The sequence below is a fragment of the Acanthopagrus latus genome, chromosome 4 (assembly GCF_904848185.1).
Source record: "Acanthopagrus latus isolate v.2019 chromosome 4, fAcaLat1.1, whole genome shotgun sequence".
NCBI lineage: Eukaryota > Metazoa > Chordata > Actinopteri > Spariformes > Sparidae > Acanthopagrus > Acanthopagrus latus.
This window is the reverse complement of record NC_051042.1, coordinates 23,511,722-23,531,668: the sequence shown is the minus strand read 5'-3', so window position 1 is coordinate 23,531,668 and position 19,947 is coordinate 23,511,722. Positions and strand designations below refer to the sequence as shown.

Sequence of the window (19,947 nt, the reverse complement as noted above, 5' to 3'; positions counted from 1 at the left end):
GGCTGCATCTACAAGGCAGATACTTATGATTCACCGATACTTATGATTCACCGCAAACAACAATCCTTGCTGCTGAAAACCAAAATGCACTATGAATTAATCAGAATAGAAATATCTTCATCTTGATTGTTTTTTTATGCCTAAACAAACGTGTTTCATTATCATGGCTGAATAAACTGAATAAACAAACTGACCTTAAAGGACAACGCAATTTCATACTGTTTTGCTTGGTCTATATGTGGCGGACCCTGCCACCTTTCTAGCTTCAAACTGTGTTCTGGGGATCTTGTTTTCCTCTGAGAACAGCTGGTTTATTCAGTTAGTTTAAGAATAAATATTTCTGAGTTTGTATCATGTATTCATTAATATTGTAAACATTAAAATTCAGAGTTTGAATTTCTTCTCCAAAACTACGTAGTGGCCCTCAGTAATAGCGTTAATCCTCATATCATGTACAAAATGTTTAGGATAAGCACATAACATCATAAATATTTAACAAAGATTTGGTCCTATTTTCAGACATTTTAATGCAGAAATGTCTAATATTAAATCTTGAATGCAAATAAACAACCTGTTGGATTAGCTGAAGAATAAGTTGTCACAGAGCTGAAACACAGGGTTGTTTTTTCTGAGCTCACAAAAAGCCGACCTTAAGGGATACTGGTTCTCACAGGGCAGCAATGCTACAACATGTGAAGATCTTATAGATCGATACATTGCATTTCAACTTAATCACTTGTTTTTGACTATTTTACATTCACAGAATTATTGTTAATAAGGACATAAAAGAGCTATAATCAGTTTAACGCTCCTGTAACTTTCAGGCAGAGGAATTTTGAGGTCACAAAAGTGTCTTTTTGTTTGTTGTTTGTTTGTTTTTTGTTTGTTTGTTTGTTTGTTTGTTTTAGAAAAATCAGAGCTGAGTGTCAATTTTCAGTGACATTGTCATTAAGCTTGAACTTGGACCATGTGAGATGAATAATATGGACGCTGCTGCATTTTGCCTTGATTCAGTCTTTTTTCCTTTCATGGAAACCAATAAAATGTCCGGATCCTGCTATAGGGGACAGCATGGTAAACACACTGATCAGCTCGGATGGATTTTTTTTCTTTCAGTTTTTGCAGGCTCGAGCTCCTCTGGTTCACATGACCTCTTCTGAAAAAAGAAAAAAACTGATGAACCAGCGTGAATCCACGCCAGGCAGAGATCCCAGGTCACAGAGAGATAACTGGGCTCCAGCATTTAAGACCACCATAGATCAGCCGCAGTTCATTATTGATTAACGTCCGTCGAGTAGTGGCGGCCGCTTATTTAGACATGCAGACAGTGCGAGCAGTGATCCACAACCCTTTGGTTGTTGGAGAAATCACATAACGCCGAAGTAAACAACGGGACCACCAACAGATTCAATATTGCTGATTTATCCTCGCTGTGTTTATCATATGAGTCTCGACGCCATCGCAGAAAAACAGACAATTTATTACAAGCTCCTTAAGTGGTTCTTTACTTGAATTTGGAAAAGACTTTGAGGCTGAATACGACTCTAACAAAGTGGTTTCACACGTAAAGGGATTTGTTAAGAATGAGACTCGTTCTGGCTCCTCATGTGTATTTTCAGTTGGTTTGCTTAGCATCATCCTCGCGTTCAATCAGAGAAGATGCCCCTGACAGATTTAAAAGCAGAAGCATGCCATTTTTTTAGTTTTGTGTATTTGTGTCTTTTCACATACTGATTTCCTACAGATTGGAACAAACTTGGTAGATTGGGAAACAAGAAACAAGACAAACAAATAAAGCATACGGACCGCTGGACAAAAAGGGGCTCAAACGAGATGAGAAGAAACATGAACAACTTGTGTCAAGTGAAAATGTAAAACAAATACTAAGTCCAATATTCACGTCTTGTTAAAAAAAATTTAAAAAAAAGAAGAAGAAGAAGAAGAAGTTTGTAGCTGTAGGACAAATTGACACAACAACACAAAATACATAATCAATAAGGTCAAAATAATTTAATAGGTAAAATATACAGAGGGTATGTATCACATATTAAAGAAAGGAATGCAGCATTTATAGTAATATTGGAACAATTATTGCACGAACCACCCTCATGATTACATCATTACCTCCAAACCTCTAAATATTTGCATGGGATGTGAAAAACTTTCCACATTATGATAGAAACTTCTGAATGTACACGGTGAACAAATGTAGGTATTTGTATTACTGGAAGTCTAACTATTGATAAGTACATACCGTCCTCACTCTCTGACACTGAGCTGATCTCAACAGTCTGCTGAGCCGATACAGTGCTCCAAAGAAAAACTAAAACAAAATATATGATTACATTTTTCACTTTGAGGGTCAATCAGTGTATGTACACAGCTCCTACAAGTCCTTTTTTTTAAACAACATGCCATCACTGATGTGTTTTTGACTGCGCGCAGTCACTCAAGCAGTTCCTCCTTCATTTGGCTGAGAGAGAGACCGAGACTGAGTTGACTAATCCAACATGAAACATCTGCCACCTGATTGATTCCTGAATCAAATTGTCCATAGCAACGGCTCCGGCTCGGGCTTTTAAAAGAGCTATTTCGCCCTAATACATGGCCCATTACCAAATGGCCATTCATCACATTAACCCAAGCTCTAGAGAGCTGCCAGTGTCTCAGTCATACAGTGCCACGGTGCTCTCTGTCTCCAGTCAGGACACACTCAGCAGCATGTCCACTTTGCCATGACTGTGTTTACCTCAGGAATACACAAACGCAGCCTGCCGCGGGCTCTATTAACGGAGCGAGAGGAAACCTCTGCCGATGTACAGAACGTAGACTGATTGACCCTCTCGTGTTATGTATGAGGATCACTGAAGAGCGTGCACCTTATTTGTCATTTTGCAGTTTTTACAGTAATGTGAAACAGCATTACAAAAAAAAAGCTCAAATTTTTCCACTCCACACGCAGTTTATTCAGCACGAGTTTCCCCCCACTGTCATCATGAATAATCATGATCTTCCTGATGAGAACGCAACACTAAAGGTTGATGCTAAATGTCCCAGAGAGGATGCAAATGCAACAATCAGCGCACTCTCGTAAAAACACAGACAACTATATTTTAAAAAATTCACAAAAATAAACACTCCGGCCAAACCTTTAATTAGCATGAAGCCGTGTGCTTTAGCTGGAATTAAGGAGCTTCGGGCCCAGCTGTGGTGGAGCCTGATTACTTAATAATATGGTGATAAACACAACTATCAATCAAAGCCTCTGACAGGACTTACAATTCAGGAGAGATCAGCCAAAATAAGAGCCACTGACTCTCTCATTGTGGCGGTGTGTATGGGGGCGTGTAACTGGATACTCGCTACAGTCAGCAATGAAGTTACTCGCACCGGTGTAGTGATGGAAAGAAATAGAGTGTCACTTTTATTTACACAGCACCGCTGCAGTAACTACAGCCATCTCTGGAAAACAACAGTTGCGCAATCTGAAATCCAAAGTCGCTCAGTGTGGAGGACGGCGGTGACAGTGTGTTTGAAACACTGGCCCTCGCCACAGTAAACACACCTCAGAGCGCAGCGGACGCAGAGTCGTCCAGAGCAACCCAGTGCAACGCGTGTGAGATCATTTATACACTCCAACACATTTTAAAATACAATACAGTGAATTAATGAATTTAATTCTCATTAAAGGGCATAAAGTGTACAGAAACCTGTTATTCTTGCCTGTTTTAGTCTAAGTCATTAAAATGTCATAGGAGTGTTGGATTTGTATAAACTTTAATGTATTTGCTATTTTTATGAAATTCTGTTCACAAATATCACTGGAGCCATTAGAGGTGACACTTTCTGACTTGATTTCATAAAATCTGCCTGTCACTTAAATAAATATAAATGATTACAACACAATTAAACATGCACTTGTATTAAAATCAACTTTTTTCTAACCTTAGTGCAACTTTATACAAAATGACAGAAAGTAAGTATGAAGAAAGATACAACAAAGTGCTGCATAATAGTTCCTAAGGTTGGTGTGAAGTGTGGCACTTCAATTATATATTTATTTTATTTTCCTTTGCAGGGACTCATAACTAGACATTTTGTTTTCCAAGCCTTTTATATTGTTATATCAATAAAGCGTATTAATGATCATTTAAAACAAAACAAAAATCTGAAACTTGGATAATTTTTGTTGATCTCCATTCAATCTGACATCACTGCTCAGTGCAACCACCAAAAGAGTTGGGACTCTCTGTGTATGATGTGAATAAATAAAACACAATACAATAATCTGCAAATGGACTGTTTTCACAGGCAACAGTTTTATGAACTGTTCCCAAACCCACATGGTAAATATCCTTTGGACAGTCGTGTGTTTCGCAGAGTGGTGAACCTCGCCCCACCCTTGTTTGCTTAGGACATCCCTTTGATACCCAATCATAATTCTATTGATTCCCAATCATAATTCTATTGATACCCAATCATAATTCTATTGATACCCAATCATAATTCTATCACCTGTTCCAAATAAACATGTTTACCTGTGGAATGTCCCAGTGGTATCAAGTTCAGAGCAGATATTACAAAAATCAATGAAGTTAATGAGGTAAAACATATTAAATATATTATCTTGGTAATATCTGTTTATAAATGAGTAAATGTCAATATCAGTTTTATTTGTGTTCTGCACAGCCTCACAACATTTTTGGATTCTGGGTTTAAAATCCTATTTTGTTGATTTTTATCTTTTTAATTAAATTCAACAATAAGATGCTCTCATTGTGGCTTTGAGAAAAATTGATTGTGAGAACTTTTCAAGATGTATTACAGAGTGAAAAGGTTTTTTTTTTCCTAAGTTGAAGAAAAACGTGTTATAAGTGAGGGTGAAAATGTCCATGTAATGACCGTGCCATGTGGGTTTTACCTGCCTCTGGATGAGATCAACAATGTGTCTGACAAAACTTTCAATAACTGAATTTACACAATCTCTCTTAATAATTGTTCCTGCTTGTTGCATCAATTTTTACCTCTCGTTCTGACCCCTCGGTTGCCTTTTCCCCGACAACACTCTGCCGTGCCACTAATGTTGCCGTTCTCTGTTGGTCGGAGGTCTTTGCAGCAGCGATGACGTGAAACAAGTTCTGGCTCTCGGAGCTAAATCACTGCAGCTCTGGGGGACTGCAGCTATTCTCTCTCACCTCGCCACTTTTAGCAGACCGTGGCTGATTTCCTTCCTTGCGTGACTCTGGAGTGTAAACACACAGCCGGAGTGACTCATCACTATTTCTCACTTCCACGGTCTGATGTAAACACACGAAGGGGTCAGGTGTCATGTTCGGGTGGCGAGTGGGCGGGGTGGGGTGGGGTGGGGGGGGGGTGGGGGGGCAGTATGTCTCCCCATAAGACATCTTCCATTCTCCGCAGAATTCACGGCTTCCTGTGGCCAAAGCCGCACGCCTGCCCACTCGGGCCTGGAGGAAGGAGAAAAGAGAAACACGGTTAGAAATAGAGAGAGACACAGACGGGTGATTTGGGTGATAGATTACCTTCTCTGGCACGGTTCAGCAAAATGGAAAGAATGCAGTCGTGATGAGCCTGTATCTCTTTTCTTTGTTTTACCACAAGAAAAAGAGAGAGATTGGCTGGAGACAAGATGGAGGGGTCGGAGCTGGGTTTAATTGTGTGGCACAAATGAACTTCATTCCGTTTCTTCTAGTGGGAATTTGATTTATAAGTCGTGAAACTGTGTTTATAAGAGCCTGCCAGCGTGGGCTCTGTGCAGACTGGCACTTTGTGTTTAAGAAAGTCCTGATCAGCACTTTGCCCTCCCGTGCCCGCCGTTATTGCAGGGTAGTGGGGGCTGGAAGGGAGGGATAGCCACTTCCTCTCAGGCCCCTATCTGAAGAAGGGCCAAATACAGTGCAACATCAATCACTTTGCACTCTGCAGCCTTTCCCCGTGCCATTGTTACAGAGCAGACCGACGGAAAAGAGGCCGGTAGCAGGTGGAAATAAAAAAGCCCTCCGACAACTGCAGGCTAAAGATTCCTCCCAGGATCATCGAAGCATTTACAGAAGCTGAAGCGGAGCAACGTCTGGCTGCCAGCACGCACAAATATTTAGTCAGCAACATTCTCATATGTGCAGATACAATAACAGAATCAGCCATTGACAGCCATTTTTTAAAACAAAAAAAAAAAAAAAACAGAATTAACAATGTATCAATCTGCCTGTACACATGATGCGTGTACAGAAAAACAGACGAAGGCCGACAGGTGGATGGAGGAGAGGTTCCTCCTGCATCTCAAATTTCAAACATAGAAACTGTCTCCTTCATTCCCATATTTGCTGGATTGCTCTGCTGAAAAGACAATTAAATTGCGGTTTACGGATAATCGAGCGTAATCAGCATCAAGCTTTATTAGGCACACTTTCACCCGAGGGATCGCGAACAGGAGCAGATGATGAGATGTGAACGGACACAAACAGCCTGCTAATTGCTGCAGTTACACTTTGTTTACTCTTCCTGTCACCCGACTGACACGATTCGCCGCAACCATCACAATCCTTCCCTCTCACAGCCATAACTCAGTCGAATTAAAACACGCAGACATCACACACACACACACACACAACTCCACAACCATACCAACCCACTGTCCGTAAACACCCTTAAATCCGACTGACTCACACATAAATAGGTGCTCCTGATCTCGTCTAATCTTGACTCATGATCATCAGATACAGATTTTTTTGCACAGCTCTTTGTGTTTTCTGTTTAGTGCGAGCAGGAACTGCTGGCAGCATAACTTCTCATGACGCAGGTTTGCCAGCAATGAAATAAATAAGCTACATAGCAGGAACACAGGTGTACAGAGTCTTGAGTTTGACACTCAGACATGGTGTTATTTTAACCTCAAGATATAATAATGAAGCTTGGTGGTAAATGAAAGGTCAAGAGAGCTAAATTTCTCTATTTCTTTTTCCTCGAAAGAAAAATCATAGACGACTGTGCCATCTTAGTTTTCACTCATTATATATGAACGGTCTCACTTAAAAAAGACATGTATCCCAATGTAACTAGGACTTGTATTTTCCAGTTGGTAAAATATCCTGTTTAATTTCTGCATTTTAACCCAAAAGTTTATTGGTTAAATACAACTCAATATTTCAACTCAATTTACCTGTTTTTATACAATTATTTAAAAATTTATTTATTTATTTTTAGATTTCGTTTTCCAACATTGTCTTGAAGATTCTCATCCAGCTCTGGGTTTTACAGAGGAGGGTTGAGTCTCGGGCAACAGGATTTGGTTGGAGACACTAGAAAAGATTCTGCCTCCCATCCAGTGGGCTTCATCAGTTTCCTCTGCGGGGTCGTGATCAAGATCATTGATGGCACATGGATCGTTTGTGCTCCCGGCTGTGTTATTCATATATTTGTGAGGAGCTACATTTAAACATACACATATGCAGACCAGAGACGACAGAAAAAAATTTGGTGATTTCTAAGGACTTCCCATGGATGCACATCTACTCCAGGAGCAAACGCACATTTTGCTAAATAAACAGACAAAGACGGCTGATTTTGCTTCGTGCTATTCTCCACTTGCCCTTCCATCGCATGCTGCATTATAACGACTTCATGATTCATGCCTCTCTCGTCCTCACTTCAGCCTCTTCCTGTCCTCTCGTTTTCTCTCCCTGGCACTGCCCGCTGCACACTCTCCCCCCCCCCCCACTGCCGTACTCCTCTCTTTATGGGGATCATGGGCTAAAACCTGGCAGGATCGCTGTCACATGATGCCCATGCGTGTGATGCTTCGCTGGGACCCCCCTCCACTCAGGAAATGCTCTCGGCCTTTTTCCCACCCTAGTGTTCCGCTGCGGAGAGCTAGGCATTACAACCGAATCCAGTTACCATCCCAAAGCATTCCTGACTGATTCCAACCACTGCCTGGCTCTGGGTTCCCACAGACAATGAGGATATGCTATAATTTCAAACTGGCAGGAGCGCTGGGTATCAAGTTGTGAACTACCAAAGCTGTTTATGGCAGAACAGAGGAGTTTGAGCTCCACAATAGGCAATTACCATGCCCACTCACCCCCCTCCCCTTCATTCAATTTGTGGTTTTTCTGTAGGTGGGTTCAGTTGTGCGCAGATTAAAAATAGCCAGCCCCATTCCAGACAAAAACTGCGAGAGACATGGAACACACATTGCACAAATGATATCTCCCATTGTGGTGCGCTGTTTGGGAATTCTTAATTGCTTTTTCCGAAGCTGCTTGCCACAGGAAAATCCCCCTTCAGAGTCGAGAAAAAAAGAGTTGGTGGGCTGCGCATAAACACCGTACACATTATGTAAACGCACATGTAAACACGTACGTATAAACCCATGTCACCCCGTGTGCACCCATCAAACTTGCCATCAGAGCGAGTATCAAAGGAGCTAACCTGCAGCAGAGCCAGTTGTGGCCTGCATCTGCCGCCCCCCAACCCCCCGTCTTTTGTGATGCCCACTGTGGTTTCTGCTTGAGCTCTTATTATTGATGTCTCTCCCTGCATCAGACAGACCATGATGGACCGGCTGTGGGAGGTGTGCAGGGCTGCAGGGTGGGGCAGCAAACAGGCTCCCACTCACTGTGTGGGACCGAAAGCCTCCTCGAGAAGCCGCAGCAGAGCAGAGAGGAGTGGCGAGGCGTCTGGAGGAAAATTTTATGTTTTCACTGGACGATTGCTGGGAGTTAGAGACGGGATGGCAGAGCACGATATGTTTTTAATACTGCTTTAACTCAGCAGGCATTGAAAATAAAAATAACACAAGTTACACTTTATATTAAGGTCCTTGTGATAAGCGTTAAGTAATAGATCATAAGGAATATAACTATGGGTTTGTGAGACGTTAACAACTTTCATATAAGTGCAAAAACATGTCTTATAATCTCACAATAAATGCAAGTGATTTTCCTGAATTAGAATTGATGTAGTATTTTTACGCAAAATAATGTTAATAAGCATATTATGTAAGATGCTTATTAACATTTGTATGTTAATAAGGGCCCAACTCGCTCACTCTCCACTGCTACTGCTTCATACAAAAGCTTATAACTCATCTAACAGTGCAATATATTTATACATACACCTACAATATATTTCTTGTGCACTTTAATATGAAGCCCTTTTACTTTCCTTGTACATTGTATAATAATGACAGTAAACGCTCTTGTCTCTTAATCTAATCTAATTGCCTATTTTATAATTACAAGGACCTTTATCTACAGTGTTATATTTAATATAATAACTATTTAAGAAATGTTTTGTTTTTTTTAAACAGGGTTTATTTGATTAAAATGTCACCGTGGAAGTCAAAAATGAACTGCATGAGGGCAACAGAGCTGAAGGGCTGACTCTCTCTGGTGATCACATGCAGGTGGTCTTTGGAAACTTCAGGTGTACTCTGATTATTCCCTCTTGTGAGAGGTTCATTGTATAGGTGAAATATAATCATGATTAAAAGAATTAAATAAAATGCAAGTCTCCTTCAAAAACAATCCTGGGCACACAGTGCTCTTAACTGACCCCGATAATTTTAAATACATGTTGCGATGTAAAATACTGGAATTTAAAATGCACACAAATCCAACAGTGGGCCTTGGATTGTTTTACAAAGAGACTTGCATTTTATGTTTCGTAGCAGGAATATATTTTACCCAAACGATGAACCCTTCACATAGTGGAATGTCTAAAAACAACTGCCTTGTATAAAAAAATAAATGACGTTAAGTATTGTTCCCAAACGCAATTATGCAGCGACCTAAGAGTGTCCCAGTTTAAATATTCACTCTAAAAGAAATTAAAACATAATTTTCTTTCCCTTCATACACGATCGTTCGCTAAACAAATTTGAAGACCACACACAAACACAACAGTCGAACCGAGGGAGATGTGCATGTTTCAGAGAAGACAAATTATATTTTCTTTCCCTTTCAAATATTAATCTTTAATGTCTGAGTGCAATTTTAATTAGCCTCAATGAGCTAACAAAAGGGACAATAATGGAAATATGTTGGACTTGTATTAGTCTATCCCATATGTTGTATTTTTTTATGAATATGTTAGAATTTGTTTCAACAAACCAAAAAAACAAAAAACAAATATCCTTGAATATAAAAAACATTTCTTTGTAAAACTGGTTAAATATTCAGCAATATTGTTAAACAATTTTTAATCTGTGGCCTAAACTTACAAAAACAATACAAATACCCACAATCACTTTTCTTTCTTTATGCTCAGACATGAACGTGAGTAAATTATGCTTATATTTTGGATTATACAGGGACAACACTTGCTGAATTACCAATCCACTATGAGCAGGTATTTAAAAATCTGGAACATTTCCTCTTCTGGTGCTAACCACATTTGGACAGTTTGGAATTTGTAAAAACCTCCGAACCTGCCAAAACCTCCCCACTGCTGTCCTTCATGTCAAATTATGTGGTGCTGCCTAACATCACAGAATAAACCAGGACGAATTTTACATATGCATTTATTCTTTCCTTTTTTTATTGTCTTGTCAACATGATGCTGTCAAATAGAGACTCTCCTCCCAACGCGTGGAGGAACAGTGAACACGAGTAAATGTCAGCCTGACGATGTGAGTGGGTTATCTTTGATTTGACAGGACGGCTCACCAGTTACTGCTGCGGGGAAGGCATGTGGAGATATTTGTTGAAGAGGCTGGAGTTCTCACAACAACGTCCTTGTACCCGTGACTCATGTGTTTTGTCCCGATGAGCTCACTGTGGGCTGTTTTTAAACACAAAAAAATACACAAATCCTTCGCGTCGAATGCTCCATTATCCGAGACACACACGTCAAAGGAGCGGATTACGTAAAGGTGAGATCACAATGGTATTTTTGATGACGTCTCAGATTACGATAAATTACTGCTCGCTATATATAGAATCCGATATTTAATCTAAACCACGTGATATTTAAGTGTAACGTGCAATTTAATTTTTACTTCATCCAGACACTCAATTGGCAGCAACAGCTCGAGTCTGTGATTTATAAACGCGTGTGTGTTGCTGCAGGTGTGCAGACAGGTGGGCGTTTATCTGCGTGCCAGACGTGACGCGTTCATTCTACCGACCAATGAGAAATAACCACCGGAGTCTCAGCCACAAACAATGAAATGTCATAATTGCATAAATAAATCCATTTACAGCGTTGCGTAAAGGATGATTAGAGAATGGACATGATGACACGTTTGCTAAATTAAGAAGTGTGTAAAAAGTAAAACATACATATATATATATATATATATATATATATATATATATATATATATATATATATATATATATATATATATATAGACATTTAATTCTTAGCTAACCTCCTGGCACGTTGTTATCAGCCGCCCTGTATTATAAAGACCGTTATTAAACTTGATCTACATTTCAGATTACAAAAACAGGATTAGATTCACGCGTGACACTCTTTAACAAATAAAATGCAATGAAATATCCGATTATGACTGTAACATCTGCAACACGGCTGAATATTTCACCTAATATTTCGGTTTTTTTTATCGCTTTAACTCTAACGCAGTCAGAACAGGGCCAGTGATGCTCGCACATAAGCTGGTTTGGAATCAGTGTCGTGCGTAAAGGCGCTTGGATCGGTCCTTGGAGAGCCCTTCACACACAACAGCAGGGCGCAGAGCAGCTATCTCGCCAAGTAAAATTAAAAAGTCATCGGGCGCACTTGCGCTGCAGCTGATTACTGGAGAGGGTGGTGCCCATCAAATACACTTCAGATCCATGGAGAGACCCAACACGCGCAATCAGCGGTCTGCTAGCAATCCCGTCCTTTTCTCTCGTTCACATAAACACCACTTAAACGAAAATATACACGGCCACCTACAGCGCAGGGAAAGTGATGAGGGGGTACCCACCTCGACATTACACTGTTTTCAATTAAAGCGACAATGCTGAGCGAAGCGAAGGCGACGCTGCAGAGACAAAGAGCCAGAGGGCCGATTAGGATGCATCTTAAAATCATGAGCTTGAAGACAGTAGACTTAAAATCATTTTGTACAATATTAATAGTTTAATTACAAAAAAAAATTATCTACACGATTAATATGAATAAAAACAAGAGTATAATAATATATAAACATGACTTGTGTGGTGACTCGAGTCGCATCAACGTAAAGTTGAAGTGAACCAGCAGCAGGTTTATTTTCTAAAACGCACTTTTTGTTTCATCTTCTGTTTTTTTTTTTTTTCTGCACGAAGCTGTCAGCCTGTCACTTGCATTTGTGCGTCAAGCTCATATTATTTGAATGCCTGTCCTTCACACGTCTCCTCCTGCGTGACACGAGAGAACAAAACAAACACTATCCAAGATATCTGTGTGTCATGAGGCTGCTCAAGAAAATCAGACTCACATCAAACTCCACGAGGCCCTCTGACATTTGGAATTTCTGAAACCAGCCATGTTCACGAGTCTCAGATTTTTACCTTCGTATTGTGATTATATAAATACATTAATACACAATAAACACTTGTTTTCTCTCCAGATTATCTCAGTCCACAGCAAACTTTATTTTCAACAAAGGACATCACACGCCTGCTGTAAACATTTAATTTTCGGGGAGAAGCTGTTTCGCTCTTTGACCGACTTTCTGTGAGTTTTGTTTCAAAAACCCGATTCAAGTTCAAGGCGGATGAACTCAGGGCCACTTGATCGATCACTCTGTCGCCGCGTCCTCCAAACAAAGTGCGCGCGGCCTCTCGGTGACCCTCCGCGGCCCTCCTTCGCCGCCAAGGAACACACACTGGCTTGTTCCTCAAAGACGATTGTTTGTCGAGAAAATGAAATCCACGCTTACACTAAGACATTTTCGGAGCCACCTTGGATCAGGCCTCTTCCCTTCAACAATTAAATGTGTGTCCGTGAGGCCAAATCACGTCACACTGCGCACCGCTGCTGCAGCTGCTGGACCTGTAATCCGCCGGGTGTAGTCGCCTAATTGGTATGAATAAGCAATTATTTTTTAAAGTTAACCGTGTCCTGACTTGCTTGTTGTTATAATGTAGGGCAACGTAGCCTCGAACACAATAAACTATCAGGAGTTAATTCTGCGGGGATGAAAAGGCGCTGCGATGCTAAACTGCATGTCCTGTAAATAATGAAATACTCAGTCTGAGAATCTTGTTTACGTTGTACAAGAAAGGGGCCTAAATGATCTGCTGTGGGCCTCTCGGTGTAGTGTGGCACCGTGCGAGAGTTTGAGTCGACTGGAGGAAAAGTGTAACCAACAACAAAACATTTACGTGCGCGTTTGTGCAACGACGCGATTTTTAGAATGGCTCCAAAATGGGTTCGAGCGCACTAAATAACGGTAAAACAGTCCGGAAAGCCTGTCAGGACTGTGCACTCTGCGGTGTACCTCCACCTAAGTGGCCGAGCATTCCTGAGGATGCAGCGCTGTCAAATATTTCATGATGGGACGTCATGGAAAAGTGCATGACTTCGTCTCTGCGACGCAGCAACCGGGGAGCTCTGACCTCGGGACTCGAGCCTCGGTAATGACGAACACAACGTGCCACCGACGCTGTTATGGCAGATATTTCTTCCGAGCGAGTGAAATATTCAAAAATTATGAATTTAGTGGTTTTAAATATGAGACTTTTGATGATGCGAGTACATCATGGTGCAGTTAAGATACTCGTTATTTTCGGTTGATCACTTCATTCTCAGTATTGAATATTACATGCCAATAAAAGCTTATCTTAGGTAATAAAAATAACTGATTTTGGCGGAGGGAGAATGCAGCGGGGAGTAGCGCATCACCAGCCAACACTGATGGCGTGCGTAAACACGCAACCACCACGGACTCCGGCTTTGAACGCACGTGCGAGTAAGAAATATATACGTAGGCCGACATATAACAAAGAAAGAATAACATGACATGGGGCGCATGAGTGTGTGGGGAGAAAAAAAAAAGCGCCCTAATGGAATGAAGTCATCAGCGGTAATTAAATGCAGTGGGCAGAGGAGAGCACGGGCGCGCGCCTGCCCCTGGTGCGCGCTGGGTGGTCCGCTGCGCTGATAAATGTGTGGCCCTCACTCCAGGCGAGTGGCCGAGCAGGCACCGGTTAAAACAATACTTGCATTCATTTATCCGCGGGTTTAAATCTCCTCTGCAACAGCAAAAACTAACAGTGGCACGTCTGTCACCCTCGGGCTGACAAAGAGAATTTGACAATGAATTGTTTTCTCGCTTTCCCTGCGGCAAACCGCCTCGAAGAGAGAGAGAGAGAGAGAGAGAGAGAGAGAGAGAGAGAGAGAGAGAGAGAGAGAGAGAGAGAGAGAGAGAGAAGAAGTAGCGGGACTGGGCAGTTCCGGTAAATATCAATACACCACTCCATGTTTTATATCGGAATTTAATCTAAATGTTTCCTCAAATTGAACTCATGAACACTCTGTCACGATATTCTACAGGAGAAAAAATATTATAGGAGCTACTGGTGACCTTTACGCACAGAAAGTCTCCAAACATCGTCTGGTTTTACGCACAGGGAAAACATTGTTTGAAAAAAAGGAAGAAAAGAAAAGGGGGGGGGGGAAAAAACCTTCATTCACTATTTTCTCCGCTGTTATTTTCCATTGTGTCAAAACTAAAAAGTCATCGTGAGCACGCACTAGAAACAGCAACGCCGACAGAGAGCAGAAGCACGACAGGCTCACGGAGAGGCAAAAGGTTGCAGGCTGAGGCAATCGAGATCTCCAGGGAACAATAAGCAGCCCACTGTCAACAGTTTTAGGTTATGGAGTGATCGTCTTTCAGTAGCTCTCGCTCGCAGCTGTATAAAAGGCAGTAAAAACGAGGGACAGAATAAGCGTTTCGACTTTGGAAAACACAAACAGATAAACAAACAGATGCGCATCCTCTCCTGGGTAAAATACAACTCAGTTCAAGCAATTAAAGAATAACAACTTTCAGCAGAGCTTTATTTTTCGGATTGTTCTATAAGATATAAAACAAACCGAACACGTCTGTGGGGTTTTTTTTTCCCACTCTGTCACTAAATTCTCATTTTCTGTCTGATGAAGTGTGAAATCCACCTTACCTTCATTTCTGAACCACTCGATGGCAAAACTTTTCCCCGCAGGAGTCGATCCTCGAGTCCCCGTCCGAGTTTCTGCGCTCACAGCTCGGCAGAGCTTCCACCTCACTCCTCCTGCGTCCCCTGCGTAAATATTATGACTGCATTACACAAACAATATTCATGTGCAAAAAACGTCCCAACATCTTACATGGGCCGCTGCGAACAGACGGGCATATCGCATCAGATTGAGTATTAGCTGATCTCAACGGGGCTTTTGCTTGATTTTTTATTTAAAGAAGTCCAGGGAAAATGTTTACATTCTGCTGTATAAACATCCTGCCCATGTTCCTGTCTATCTTGTACAGAAATCGGGAGGGTGGTGGTGAATATGAGGGGCACGCTCTCTGCTAAATGCTTTTTGTGAACTACAAAAAAAAAAAAAAAAAAGTTTTTGTTTTTTTGTTTTTTAATATTCAATAAGTTTCATAAGACGTGACCTGCTGGCCGTGCCGGTGCATCAAACATGTGGCCTGAAAAAAAAATGGAGGAGATGCAGTTTGCGCAGCACGTTTGTGGAAAAAATGGCAGTTTATATTATAATATACTGTGTTTAAGATAAGCTTGAAAATGAAGTAAGGTCATATTAAATAACAAAGTAATGTGTAACTAAAGGCCGCAGCCAGGATATTTGATCATTGTGTAATGTATCATAAGCCATCTGAAGCCACGTCGTTCTGCTCTCCGTCATAAACTAGTATTATAGGTTTAAACAGGCCATATAAGAGATATATTCCCTATTTCAATGTAAGGAAAAGGGGGGAAAAAACATTTCTCTGAAAAGTGAACGCATACAGATGTGCAAGCTCACAGCCCACCACTGGAGTAGGAGGGAACTGGGCGGGTCCCAACGTTCGGATGGCCAAGACATCCAGCTTCCAATGCGCTGATGGCAACAGATAAGTAAAAAGTGAGCTCCTCGGACGCACGACAACACACCAACTGAAGTGGAAAGCGGCTCCTGTTCTGCTCCTTATCCCATATTTCGGACGCTGCGTAGCCTACGAGGCGGTTCGGCTTCAGACTGCTGCAGGACGGAACCAGACGGAAGAAGTTTGGAAAAGAGAAGTCTCGCCTTTGGTTCGCGCGTTAAGTTTACCCACTTCTCTCTCTCTCCTTTTTTTTTTTTTTTTTTTTTTCTTTTGGCCCTTTATGTCAGCGAATTTGTGTCCAACTTCGTAGTGTTGGGAAGGTGGAAATCAACCATTTTCGTGTGCCATCTCGAAAACTCAGTCCCACCAATGACGGCAGAGGTCCAGCAGCCCCCAGCGCAGACTCCTGCTCAGAGCAGCCCGATGTCTGCTCCGGAGAAGCCGCACGGACAGACGGCGGTGATGGAAACCGCCTCCTCCACTACGAAAACCAAAAAGACAAACGCAGGGATCCGCAGACCCGAGAAGCCCCCGTATTCATACATCGCGTTAATAGTCATGGCTATCCAGAGCTCTCCAACCAAGCGCCTGACGCTCAGTGAAATATACCAGTTCCTACAGAGCCGCTTCCCGTTTTTCAGGGGCTCGTACCAGGGATGGAAGAACTCCGTGCGTCACAACTTGTCCCTGAACGAGTGCTTCATAAAGCTGCCCAAGGGCCTCGGCCGGCCAGGGAAGGGCCACTACTGGACTATCGACCCGGCTAGTGAGTTTATGTTCGAGGAGGGCTCCTTCAGAAGGAGACCCAGGGGCTTCAGGCGCAAGTGCCAGGCGCTGAAGCCCATGTACAGCATGATGAACGGCCTGGGATTCAACCACATCCCCGAGTCCTACAACTTCCAGGGGAGCGGCGGGGGCCTGTCCTGCCCGCCCAACAGCCTGTCCCTGGACAGCGGGATAGGGATGATGAACGGACACTTGGCAGGTAACATGGAGGGGATGGGTCTGTCCGGGCACACCATGTCACACTTGTCGACCAACAGTGGACATTCCTACATGGGAAGTTGTACGGGGTCCACCGGGAGCGATTATGCCCACCACGACAATTCCGCCTCCCCTCTGCTCACCAGCGGGGGAGTCATGGAGCCTCACCCCGTCTACTCGAGCTCAGCCTCGGCGTGGGCCCCGGCCCCCTCGGCCTCGCTCAATAACGGGGCCTCCTACATCAAGCAGCAGCCGCTGTCTCCCTGCAATCCAGGGGCGAACCCGCTGCAGCCGAGCCTGCCCACGCATTCACTAGACCAGTCGTACCTGCACCAGAACGGGCACAGCACCACAGACTTACAAGGTAAGCTCAACACGATCCCGTCGAATTCACAACTGCAGAAGACTTTTATAAAGGGAACAAGAACATTTACGATGCGGGGACATGCACAAATACAAACACCACACCATGTAATTACTAGAAGGTCCAAATTATATTTTCTTTCGAATATTTGTATGGTCTAACGCCAAATGTGGGCCTGAAGGAAACAAAAATAAGGAGCGTGACACAACCTGGTGTGAATATTTCTATCTCTAATTTCCTGTCGACAAAACGCAGAAGAAGAAATCAGCTCAAACGCTCTAAAGCAAAATGATGCAACTATGAATAAAACGCACATTTCTCCCACGAAAATTAAGCTCCATGTCTGTCCTGCTTCCAATTAATTAATTAATTTTCAGTTTCTGGAAGTGGTAAAAAGAAAATAAAAAGAAGAAGAAGAGAGAGAGAGAGAGTCACAAAGGGCAGGGAGGGTCTGCCGGGACAGTTTAGAGCCGTGCCAATCTCCGGGCAAGAAAAACAAGCGGCGGTCAGGACCAGCCTGCCTTGCCCCGAGGCCCGGAGTCCTGCGGGACTGGCGTGCAAGAGGGCCACTGTCAATTAGCCCTGCAAGCCCGCCTCCGCCTTTTGACAATCTTAATCGTGCTTGCTAAACGGACTGCGGGGTCTACCAGGAGTAAAAAAAAAAAAAAAAAACAGAGTGGAGGTCTTATCTGGCCTCTGCAAATTAAATTGAGAGAAAAAAAAACAAGAAAAAAGAAAAAAAAATTATCTCCATGGATTTTCGAGAAATAAATTGTCTTGGAGGAAGATGTGTGGAGTCATTTAAATTCTCATTTTAATTTAACATAGCTGTATACAGTTCTTACATTATTATTATTATTATTATTATTATTATTATTATTATTATTATTATCATCATTATTATTATTATTATATTGTATATTATTGGATCCACAAAAGTCTGAGTCAGGACCGGCTGCTGCAGAGGAAACGTCATGGATTACTGACAATTAATTACCAGTAAAAGTAATTGTGATCATTTCATTATTATCAAATGTTTTGGTTGTTTTTTGAGGTCAACCCCTTTTCTTGTGTCACTAGACTTCCCTGTTGGTTTTAACCAATACATATATTTTTTTCACCTTTTCCTCGCAGGTATTCCTCGGTACCATTCCCAGTCCCCGAGCATGTGCGACCGAAAGGAGTTCGTGTTCTCCTTCAACGCCATGACGTCCTCGGCGATGCACTCGCCGAGCAGCAGCTCCTACTACCACCACCAACAGGTCGCCTACCAGGACATCAAGCCCTGCGTCATGTGATGCCTTCACGGACACTGTGCAGAACCCAGAGGGCCCGGTGTGACAGCCATGGAGCCGGGCAGGCAGGCAGGCAGGCAGGCAGAGTGAAGCGAAGAAAACGAGTAAAATAACCACTGAGCGAGGCCTGCCCCGGCCCCCCTGGAGACAGCTCACCGCTTCAAGTAGCCCGGACTACTTTTTTCTGTACTGTTTTTTTTTCTTCTTCCACACCACGCGGCAAAAGACGCGGAGACAAGGCCCGTCACAAAAGCAACCACGTAATAATAATATATAATAATACAAACGTTTTTGTTGTTGTTTTGTTCATGCGTCTACATCGACCAGCGGGGTTAAAGACTGGCTGTATGAAACCCTGCTGCTGTTTGGTACTTAGTCCTGCAGAGCGGATGACTACCACTTCTTCTTCTTCTTCTTCTTCTTCTTCTTCTTCTTCTTCTTCTTCTTCTTCTTCTTCTTCTTCTAATGTAAAAAAAAAAAAAAGAAAGAAAGAAAAAAATGAATGCACACGTCCAATTTTTTCTCCGTCTGAAGTTGTTACCTTTATTTTCTGTGACGAATTAGACTGATGCTCTTTGTTTTATGTTTTTGTTTTATGTTTTTGTTTTTCTCTTGGACTTTCATACCAGCCTTGAATTTTCGAAATGAACAACAATGGACATCGCATACACGTGTCCATATATACTGTGTAACAAAAAAAATCAACAAAAAAACAAACAAAAAAAATGATGAAGGCACTTTTTTGAATAGCCTATAAGCGCAACTTTTTTTTTATTTATTCTGTAGGCCTACATATTTTAAAATTTCAGGCGAATTGGCCAAGGAGGTATACGCTTTATTGGCAATATTTGTCAGAACGCTTGTTATTTGTTTTAAAAATGAAAGAATTGAGGATATATTTGTAAGCACTGTTACGTCGTTTTGTGTTAGATGTATGTAGAACATTACTTTCAGCACTGTATACTTATATTTTGTTAGGAAGAATTTTCGCAGTCCGTCGATGAGGGGCTGGTCTTTAGGCTATATTACAACAAATCATTTGTAAGAAATAAAAAAAATATATATCTGTTGGGCTGTTTGAGCTCAAATCCACCAAAGAACGAGACATATTTCGATTTTTTTCATGACACATCCATAATTCATGGGGACTGTTTTAGGGGGGACACGAGTGGGTGAGCATTATTACGCAATCATCCCAAAATTGGCAACAAAAGAGTGATCAAGGAGTAAAAACGATTTTTTTAAAAACGTCACAA

General features: G+C 42.0%; 1 protein-coding gene and 1 long non-coding RNA gene across 2 annotated transcripts; one reads left to right on the top strand and one right to left on the bottom strand.

The window, feature by feature from the left end:
- Nucleotides 1-2,393: 2,393 nt before the first annotated feature.
- Nucleotides 2,394-18,656, bottom strand: LOC119018429. The gene is made up of 3 exons (XR_005074756.1): nucleotides 18,518-18,656; nucleotides 15,141-15,260; nucleotides 2,394-5,468 (listed from the first exon to the last, which is right to left on the bottom strand). It is a non-coding gene; the product is annotated as an uncharacterized LOC119018429 (long non-coding RNA).
- Nucleotides 15,987-19,138, top strand: foxf1 (forkhead box F1). Its single transcript, XM_037096083.1, has 2 exons — nucleotides 15,987-17,396; nucleotides 18,531-19,138. Exons 1-2 carry the CDS (start codon nucleotides 16,418-16,420, stop codon nucleotides 18,692-18,694), a joined length of 1,143 nt encoding a protein of 380 aa, XP_036951978.1. The 5' UTR covers nucleotides 15,987-16,417; the 3' UTR covers nucleotides 18,695-19,138.
- The last annotated feature ends 809 nt before the right edge of the window (nucleotides 19,139-19,947 follow it).

Coding starts and splice junctions, on each gene's coding strand:
- foxf1 (XM_037096083.1), top strand. CDS start 16,418: ATGACGGCAGAGGTCCAGCAGCCCCCAGCGCAGACTCCTGCTCAGAGC. Junction 17,397..18,530: donor CAGCACCACAGACTTACAAG/GTAAGCTCAACA, acceptor TTTTCCTCGCAG/GTATTCCTCGGTACCATTCC.